The 10,000-nt window shown below is 50.0% G+C and overlaps 2 protein-coding genes across 13 annotated transcripts in view; both read left to right on the plus strand.

Annotated features, from left to right (window-relative positions):
* The window catches only part of LOC133136371 (protein THEM6-like), a 4,060-nt gene extending 81 nt beyond the window's left edge, over positions 1-3,979 (plus strand). The window contains exons 1-4 of one of the 3 annotated variants that reach the window (XM_061253825.1): positions 1-41; positions 81-136; positions 1,379-1,883; positions 2,997-3,979. The exon at positions 1-41 is cut by the window's left edge and continues 36 nt beyond it. In XM_061253825.1, coding sequence (XP_061109809.1) covers positions 1,383-1,883; positions 2,997-3,104 — 609 coding nt within the window. In that variant the 5' untranslated portion in view covers positions 1-41; positions 81-136; positions 1,379-1,382 and the 3' untranslated portion in view covers positions 3,105-3,979. Of the gene's footprint in view, positions 137-1,378; positions 1,884-2,996 lie in introns of all 3 variants that reach the window. The other 2 variants (XM_061253824.1, XM_061253827.1) reach the window with 2 other exon arrangements.
* Positions 3,980-4,742: 763 nt separating this feature from the next.
* Positions 4,743-10,000, plus strand: part of LOC133136352 (elongation factor 1-delta-like) — a 23,019-nt gene continuing 17,761 nt past the window's right edge. For 4 of the 10 annotated variants that reach the window (XM_061253792.1, XM_061253791.1, XM_061253794.1 and 1 more), the window contains exons 1-3: positions 4,945-5,022; positions 7,710-7,760; positions 8,995-9,672. In XM_061253792.1, the coding sequence (XP_061109776.1) occupies positions 9,044-9,672 (629 nt within the window). In that variant the 5' untranslated portion in view covers positions 4,945-5,022; positions 7,710-7,760; positions 8,995-9,043. Of the gene's footprint in view, positions 5,023-7,709; positions 7,761-8,994; positions 9,673-10,000 lie in introns of all 10 variants that reach the window. The other 6 variants (XM_061253787.1, XM_061253789.1, XM_061253788.1 and 3 more) reach the window with 5 other exon arrangements.

A 10,000-nucleotide genomic window follows, 5' to 3' on the forward strand; every position in this document is an offset into this window, starting at 1 on the left:
AGGCGCCGTGAGTACCGCATTAATTAATACACGCGTCGGGTTAGGCTGATTTTCGGAGTAGTTTCATGCATTAACTGTTATTCAGCTCATCAGAAACTGGGCAACATCGACGACTGAAATTTGTCGCTCGCTCCAGGTAGGCTAGGCTACATTAATTTCTACTGGAGACGTCACTGACTGACTGAATGAATGAATTAATTAGTTAATTCTTTCCAGCAAGCAATATCTACGACGCTTCTGTTAAGTATAAAGTAACGTCACCACTGTATCGTGGAAGTATATGGATTTACGCAATTTATATTTAGAATTGGACGATTTTATTGAATAACTAACAGTTAATCCACTTTCGTTTAGCTAGCTAGATAGTGTGTTCCTTCCGACATATCCCGACCGGGTAAAGTGCGACTGTAACACAAAGTGGAACAGATTCGCTGTATAACTAGCTGGCTGCCAAGATAAATAGGCCTACCTTTCATCAAAACCAGCGGGATAAATTTTTGTAGTTTACCAACATCGCTACGGTAGTCACTTGGGAATTATTATTTTTGTTATTAATGTTAATGCGTATTAGGCAGCCAGTTCGGTCACTCAGTGTGCGCATGTGTGCATGTGTACGTTTGTTTAGACGCTGGAGAAACCGTTATAGATGATGGCGCTCCCGAAACGGCAGGGCACTGTTGTACATTTTTACATTTTAGTCATTTGGCAGACGCTTTTAATCCAAAGCGACGTACAAGTGCATAGGCTCTTCCACAAGTCAAAGCATCACATTCATAACTAGTCATTGAGCAGTGCCATTTTACTATTCTCCTCCGGACGATGCTGTTGTGACCATGTAACAGTATACTTTTCCCCTTGACCTCCTTGCTGGTGTAAAATCCAGCTATGGCCAGCTTGACATACCAGCAACCAGCTGTTTCAAACTGCAAACCATAGCTTGAGCTGGTCAGACCATGTTGAGTATGGAGCTGGTCAACCAACTGCCAGCTGTTTCAAAACCGAGCTTCAGGTGTTTTTTTTCAGCAGGGAATGTAACCGTTCCCCCGGCTCTTTCCTGTAGGAGGGTGTTGCTGTGTGTAACAGTGTAACTGTTCCCCCGGCTCTTTCCTGTAGGAGGATGTTGCTCTGTGTAACAGTGTAACTCTTCCCCTGGCTCTTTCCTGTAGGAGCATGTTGCTGTGTGTAATAGTGTAACTGTTCCCCCGGCTCTTTCCTGTAGGAGGGTGTTGCTGTGTGTAACAGTGTAACTGTTCCCCCGGCTCTTTCCTGTAGGAGGATGTTGCTGTGTGTAACAGTGTAACTCTTCCCCTGGCTCTTTCCTGCAGGAGGATGTTGCTGTGTGTAACAGTGTAACTCTTCCCCCGGCTCTTTCCTGCAGGAGGATGTTGCTGTGGGTGCTGGCTGTGCTGCTTGTGCTCTTCAGCTGTGTGGATGTGTGGTACTTCCTGCGAATCGTTGCCACGGTGCTCAGGGCGTGGTTCCAGCCGCCGGTTTGGGACGTCCTGGAAGAGCAGTGCGTGGAGGGGCGGGTGCTGCCCCACGACATGGACCACATGGGCCACATGAACAACGCCCGGTACCTGCGGGAGTGCGACTTCGCCCGCTTCGCCCTCTTCACCCGGAACCGGATGTTCAAGGCCATGTGGGCCCTCCGGTGCAGCATGGTGCTGGGGGCGTCGACCATCCGCTACCGGCGCTCCCTGGCGTCGGCCGAGGCCTTCCAGCTGCGCAGCCGCCTCCTGTCCTGGGACGACAAGGCCTTCTTCCTGGAGCAGCGCTTCGTCTCGCGCGCCGACGGCTTCGTCTCCGCCGTCATGCTCTGCAGACTGAACATCCTGCGCGGCAGCCCGCACAAGATGGTGGAGTTCCTGTGCAAGAGGACGGTGAGCGGGATGCGGGAGGGGAGGGGAGGGGAGGGGAGAGGAGAGGAGGGGAGGGGAGGTGAGAAGAGAGGAGGCGGCCTGTGGCGTCGTGGCTAACGTACGTGTCTGGGACCCCGTGAGGTCGGTGGTTCAAGCCCCAATAAGGTCCGCACAGCCGTTGGGCCCGTGAGTAAAGGCCCTTAACCCTGCATTGCTCCAGGGGGGATTGTCCCCTGCCTAGTCTTATCAACGTTAAGTTGTTTTGGATAAAAGCTGGAGTACGGCTGTCTGACCTGGGCACTGGCAATACCATGCAACATTGGCTCAGGCGGTAAGAGCGGTCGTCTCATTGGCTCAGGCAGTAAGAGCAGTCGTCTCATTGGCTCAGGCAGTAAGAGCGGTCGTCTCATTGGCTCAGGCAGTAAGAGCGGTCGTCTGGCAGTCGGAGGGTTGCCGGTTCGATCCCACCCTGAGTCTGTTGAAGTGTCCCTGAGCAAGACACTTAACCCCCTAATGCTCCTGACAGGCTGGCTGGTGCCTTGCATGGCACCGTTGGTGTGTGAGTATCGGTATGTGAGTGGGCGAATGTGAAGCATCAATTGTACAGTGCTTTGGATAAAGGCGCTGTATAAATTCCAACCATTTACCATGCAGCTCCTATATAACTGGAGGGTGAGAGAGGAGAGGAGGAGGTGACTGTGTGCCAGGGGGAGGAGAGATGGATTATAGGAAAAGGGAAGAAGGCAAGTTGGGAAAAGGGAAAGGGAAAGTGAGAGAGAGAAGTTGTGTGAATTAGAAAGTGTGATGAAGAGAAATCTGATAGCTGTGCTCACACCTTGCATCCTGTGTGTGCGTGTGTCTGCGTGGGTGCGTGCGTGTGTGTGTGTGTGTGTGTGCGTGCGCATGCGTGTGTCTGCTTGTGTGTGTGTGTGTGTGTGCGTGTGTGCGTGTGTGCGTGTGTGCGTGTGTGCGTGTGTGCGTGCGTGCGTGCGTGCGTGCGTGAGTGCGTGCGTGTGTGCGTGCGTGCGTGCGAGTGTGTGTGTGTGTGTGTGTGTGCGTGTGTGTGTGCGTGCGCATGCGTGTGTGTGTGTGTGTGTGTGTGTGTGTGTGTGTGTGTGTGCGTGTGTGTTTCAGGTGGAGTGTCCTGAGTACCCAGAGGATCTCCAGCACTGGATCAGCTTCATCAATGCCAGCAGTCAGGCCCTGAGAGCTGAGAGCAACCTGGAGGAGAAGAACAAGTGAACGCACACGCACACACGCACACACTACAGACACGCACACGTACACACACACACACGTACACACGCACACACGTACACACACACACACACACACACACACCTACCTACCTACCTTCCGTTCATGTACATCTCGACAGCTTCGACACCACCATTCCCACAGAGACTGCCAAGCTCGCATGTACTTTCGGACAGATGACATCACTGTGACGTCACTGATCACACAATGTTTCGTTTCTGGGGCTGGAAGTGGATTGGCTAAAGAAGGAACAACTGAAGCAGCATCGGAGTGCTGCGCGAACCTCCCGCCCCTGAGTGGGAATTGTATCTGGGCCTATTGACATAACCCTATTCCGACATCACACTTATACTGCATTTACACTGTGTCGCCACCGGAGGGAGCTCTGACCACTGACACTGCCTCCTCACGAACACACATTCATTCCTGGTTTTTTTCCCATTTTATTTCTTTTCATTTTTAATTTTATTTTCTCTTCAGGAAAAATCTGTTGAACCCGCAACATCCAGGAAATAGGTCTCGTTCCTGGACCTGTATTCCAAAGATTGTGTTGACACTAAAGTTTCTGCAACATGTTAATATAATTTAAATGGGTATTTATTGAAAAGGGATATGATATATAAATGCACTAAATGAATAAAAATTAATTGCATTTTTGTATTTCAGTACTGTAAATATATCCAGTATTTATTGCTGAGAAATAATGTATGCTAATCTATAAATATGATATTTTATTTGCTTGTCTCAATCACCAGATATTTGTATTTATTCACAGGGTTATTTACTGTAATAGGAATGTATTGCCTTTGGACTTGCAGTAGTTTTGCAAATGCAATGATAATAAATTAAATGACGTTAAATTCAGAGCAGGGTGTTTGTGGGGGGGATTTGCAACAGTGTTTCAATCAGCTGTTATAGTTTAATTACAATAATGATGAATGTTCTTGGTGGGGAGCTTGTAGTTACGTTACCAAAAATGTGAGGGCAAAAAATAAGTTTATCTCCTACAGACAAATATGATTTAAAATTAAATTCAAATTGTATTATTTGTTCTTCACAAACCTTCACTTGATGTCTAAACGACCCTTCCAAACCGAGTTCGTGAAGAAAAATAAAATATGGGCCATGGTCTGCAGCGCAATATGTCAGGTTGAATGAATGAATTACATCTCGGCAGTTATTAGTTTAAAAACATGAAGTATACAATCAAAATATGTGTGGGCCGCTGTACAAATGGCATAATCCACTTAGAAAAGATGTGACCGATCTGTATGCGGTCAAGTAACCTTAGTGTCTGTCTACATTTACGCTGTAGGTGATAGGAATCTATCGGATCTGTGGATATGTTAAGGTTAGCTGTCAAAATTAACATGGAAATGTATCCTTAAAAACTTTAAATGTGGCTTTGCATATGCATATAGGCAACCAAACACGTATTATATGCGGTCTTTCTTTGAGTTGCAGAGCGATTCTACGATCTATTTCACATGATTTTGCTGGTGTAATCGTTTTAACCTGGATTGAACACAGATTTCGTGAATTTTTTGAACGAGCGCCCCCCGTGTTATATAATTCGCCTACTACGTATGAGCGCACGTTCTGTTCACGTTCTTCTGTAGTACACACCAGAACATACCAAGTGCAAGAGACAATAGACTATGGAAGACTTTTAAACGTATTAAAACGACAAAACTGGGGTGTATGTACATAAACCAGGAGTAACCCACACGTTTCTAATTTGACGCACCTTTCACAGCGGAGGCGAGCGATACCAAAACAGTTGGAAAATGAACCCGTCTCCCCCTCCCCCCCCACCGCTACTTTTAATGAGCTGACGCGGTTCCCCGGCCTCCGCCTCTTTCCGTTCTTCTGAAACCTACACGCGGACAGTAACACAAAAAGAGTGAGTGAAATGTGCCACTTTTTGCTACCGGAGACCGGATTAAATGCAAACTGTCGTCGTTTTTAAGATGTGATGTTATATGGGGAAAACCGTCTAGCCTGTCGGTTGTCGTTTCAGAAAAGTTGCTTTCAATAAAATGTCTTTTTACTTTGGCGCGATACAGCGGAATGCTGAGAGTGTATGTAGCAGGCTGGCTAAAATGCATGTGTCAAAGTGTGTCGCGAAAGCGGATTTTAACTCAGACAGTGATTCTGCACCGCTAGCGAATTGCTATCTGCAACGGGGTAACTTAAAGTTTCAATAGGCAAATGTTCTGAGGCGATATCATTTTAAATAGCCTACGCGTGCATAACGCGGTGTGAACTCCACACACGCGGTTTCAAATATTTCCATTTTTGATGTGCAGACCGAACCAACTTGTTGACTGGCTATGCAGAAAGCTATTCGGCTAATAACCGAAGTTAGCTCACAGGCTAGTTTGTCCAGCAACAAGTATGTTGGCTATCTGTGGATTAGGGAGTGCAGGTAAAGTTTGCTCTGACTACACAAAAAAAGCTAATGCAACGATCAAAAACACACTACAATCAAACACGAATACAGTAAAATATACGTGTATTGATTTATCTCAGCGTCGAACCCCTGGTAATTCGACTCTTTAAGGTATTCTTCCAATGAGCACATGCGCTTCAGTACTAGTTTGAAAAATGTAACGCTACAATGCATCCCAATTAGTAGATGACGTGCTCCTAAATCATTTCCTCAGTTGGCACAAAACAATTTTATGGAGCAAATGGTTCTCAATGAGAGCACTATAGAGCCTTAATTACATTTTATGGTTCTCAGCGCTGTTAAGGATGAAGTATACCGTTAATATGTGATTTCCACCTGTTTTAAATTAAAGGTTTGAGCTTTGAGTGACAGCTGTGGTAAACCTCGGATATACCCCAAATCGTGCTTCAACAGCCAGAACGATGTTGCATAACGTAAGGCTATGCTCATCAAGGGCCATCCAGATGCTGGGGCGACATTCATCGTCCAGATGTTTTCCGCCGTAATTAACCGAATATTCAGCCTGTTACCGGGTAGGACTTCTCCGAATACCAAGATTTGGGTTACTAAAACTGGACTGAAATAAGAATGCTTCGGAATTAAGTGTATTTCTTCACTTTAAAGGAGGTAGGCTACTGACTCCTATGGGCTTCAAGTCTTTATGCTAAGCTAACACGTTATGCTAACATGGAAACCGAGCCAGTGAATGCACGAAAATGAAGTGTGGGTAAGTTGGGAGGAAAAAAGGTATATTTCCCGAAATATTGGTGTATTCCTTTTTAAGACTAGGCAAGCCTCCTCCAATCCATTGAGGTCTGTGGAAACGTGTACTCCGTGTTTGATTTACAAGACTGAAAGCATGAACAGTTGTTCAGCATTCAGCATGCCTTTGAAGTCGTCCCATATGCATTCCGATACGAGGAGTCCAGACATTCCGGTGCTTGATGGAAACGTGCTGTTAGCCGCTAACCTTTATGGTACGCTTCGCATTCATATCCCAGGGTGCTTTGCGAGAAAGTTATCTGCACAACTGTCGCATTACGCCGGGTTGTATTTTGAGTCCAGTTACGATGTTTTTAACCCTTAGCCGCAGCGCTGGGTGTACTGCGTGAGGCAGGGGTGCAAACTCCAGTCCTGGAGGGACGCAGTTTCTGCTGGTTTTTGGTGTGTTTCAGCACGAGAGATACATTTCTAAGTCTTTCATTGGCTGAAGAGTCCACATGCCTTGTTCTGAAGGCCTTAATTGGCTGCTGAGTGATAGGAAACCACAAATCCCAGCAGACTCTGCGGCCCTCCAGGACTGGAGTTTGACACCCCTGCCCTAAGGTGAGCGTGCGCTAGTTCTGCTAATTCCGTACCCCGACTGTGTAATGAGTTTGGCGTTTTAAGCAAGGACGGATCTTTAAAATGTGGAACAACTCATTTAATCGGGGGATCACCTGATCTGGCCCTCAAATCCAAATCCAAATCCAGCCCGGAGGGTAATTAGTGCTACCGATTGGCCAATCTGGCTTCACACCTGACTCCCAGGTAAAAGGAGGGTGGGAAACGTGTAGTTTCTGGCCCTTGAGGACCGTGATTTGATGAGCCCTGTGGTAGGGTCTCACTGGCGGTACAGAACCCGCGGTCCATATGAACAGTGCCTCAGTGCTACGTGGCGGTGCCTCAGCGTGTGCTACGTGGCGGTGCCTCAGCGTGTGCTACGTGGCGGTGCCTCAGCGTGTGCTACGTGGCGGTGCCTCAGCGTGTGCTACGTGGCGGTGCCTCAGCACCAGTGCTCGTGCGTAACCGCGGCTGGACACACCTCGTTTCCAAATTGGCCTAAATTGCCTTTTTATTGAGAGAAAAGCACACAAAGCAAGAGACAGTGACCTGACCTTGCGGGACGGGAGTTTGAGATCCTTGATTTGGGGTACGGCTCTGTCTGTTTGGGCTTGATTTGGGGTACGGTTCTGTTTGTTTGGGCTTGATTTGGGGTACGGTTCTGTTTGTTTGGGCCTGATTTGGGGTACGCTTGATTTGGGGTACGGTATGGAAAGGGGAATTGTAAGGTCAGATTGTGTCAGGGTCTGACTAGCCAGTTAATCCCCACACACCAGCTCCTTTATTTATTTATTTTATTTTATTTTTTTACTCAGACGGAAAGAAGTCACAGTTTGTCTTAACTGGTCGGTAGCCCTGTTCTGTTGGTGAGTGTCTGTTCATGCACGTGTGTGTGTGTGTGTGTGTGTGTGTGTGTGTGTGTGTGTTTGCATGTGTGTGTGAGTGTCTGTGTGTCTGTGTTGTGGTGCGTGTGCGTGTGCGTGTCTGTGTGTGTGTGTGTGTGTGTATGTGTGTGTGTGTGTGTATGTGTGTGTGTGTGTCGGTGTGTTTGCATGTGTGTGAGAGTGTCTGTGTGTCCGTGTCCGTGTGTGTGTGTCCGTGTGTGTGTCCGTGTGTGTGTCCGTGTGTGTGTCCGTGTGTGTGTCCGTGTGTGTGTCCGTGTGTGTGTCCGTGTGTGTGTCCGTGTGTGTGTCCGTGCGTGTGTGTGTCTGTGTTGTGGTGTGTGTGTGTGTGTGTGTGTGTGTTTACATGTATGTGTGTTTGTGCACGCACGTGCTCCTCTTCTGCCTGAGAGCGATGGGCTGGATTCGTGTTCTGGTCTCTGCGGTGTGGTCTGCTTTGTGATTGGGCTTTTGGGCGTCTGAGGTTGCTGTGTGTGCACGGATAAACGTCCTGGTTTGTATCACTCGCACGCCCCGCTGACCCCCCCCGCCCCCACCTGGCTGGGCTGGTTTACGCCTGGCTGACCCCCCCCCCCCCCCCCCCCCGCCCCCACCTGGCTGGGCTGGTTTATGCCCCGCTGACCCCCCCCCCCCCTCGCTGGTTTACGGAAACGTAAACCTTGTCCCCGGCATGTCGTGGCTTTCTGAGGACACTGAAGTTTGGGCGCAACCTGTTGGGTGGATATTTGTTGCCAAGCGTGTCCCCAGAGACCGGATGATGGTGACGTGTGTGTGGTGTGATGTCACCATGGCTACTGCATCTGCTTGCTTTTGGATGGTCTCTGAAAAATATATATATATATTTTTTAATATTGCTCGGGGCATGCTAGTTTTGAATAGGATTGTGGGATTGATCCAGGGCAAATTTTCTTTTCCTTCTGAAATTATTATTTTTTTTGTCTTGGTTTCTTTTCTTTTGTGCCCGTCCTGTAGTTTGGATGGAATATCCCCTTTATTTACTCCTTCGAAGTATTAAACCATTAAGAATCTGAGAGCTATAATGCTGATCAAAGTGGCCAATGGCCGCTTTAGGTTTGAATTTTCCGGGTGAGTTTCTGGATCAACCCCACCCTGCTAAACCCCTCCTCCCCTGCCATCCAGTCTAATCCCCCAGCCTGTCTCCCTCTCTGCCCCCTCCCCTCTCTGCTACTTTGGGAAGGTGAAGACGTGAGAACACCTGAGCAACCCCCCCCTCCCCGTATCGCGCCATGGACCCACCCAAGGCGGCGCACCCTCACGATCCCAGTCAGGCGGACCGTACCACCTTCGAGGCCGCGGCGGGGGGAGAGGTCGTTGAGGAGGGTGACGGGGTGAACGGGCTGGGGGCGGAGCCGGTGTGGTTTGAGCACAGCGCCTACGCGCGGGCGGAGAGCTCCTACCAGCGCTGGCTGGCCGATCAGGGCCAGGCCCCGGGTTCCAGCGGTCGCCACGGCGACCCGGCGGCGTGTCACCGGCAGGTGTTGCCCACGTGGGTGAACGAGGGGGCCCGCCTGCCGGACTTCGGCCCGGCCGAGCCGCGCCCCTTCCTGGAGCTGTTCCGCAGCGCCCCGCCCGCCCCCGGCCCTGGCCCCGCCCCCGCCCCCGCCCCCGGCCCCAGGCGCCGGTCCCGGAGCGGACAGCCACGCCCGGCGGCCGAACGGCGGAGTGACGCCGGGGCGGAGAGACCTCCCGAACCCCCGGAGCCGGGCCCCCACGCCGCCGGCCACGCCCACCGCGGCCACGCCCCCTGGAGGAGAGGGGGCCCCCCGAGGGGGAGGGGCCACAGGTGGCACCGGAAGAGGTGGTACTCCGAGGGGGAGGGCGGAGGGTCTCCGTGGCAACAGCATTACCCCCACCAGTACGGCTTCCTTCACACACCCCCCCTCTGTGTGTCTGTTTTTCCCCCAGAATGCCAGTCATGGGATGGGGGGTGGGGGGTGGGGGGTGGGGGGTAGTGGTGGTCAGAGGATTAAAGAGCAATTGCACTCGCTGAGTAGGTGTGTCCATCTCATTTGCTTGAAGTATTTTCTAGCCAATCAGGTGCCGGCAGTATTGAGCCGTTAACCGCTGGCTCGCCGACTTTGAAAATTAGCCAACAAATTTGTGGGTGTCAGCGATTTTTCCAACCGGATATGTGATTGACATGTATGACATCACGGTGATGTCACAATACGGGCGCACTGCAG

The sequence above is a fragment of the Conger conger genome, chromosome 9, assembly GCF_963514075.1.
Source record: "Conger conger chromosome 9, fConCon1.1, whole genome shotgun sequence".
NCBI lineage: Eukaryota > Metazoa > Chordata > Actinopteri > Anguilliformes > Congridae > Conger > Conger conger.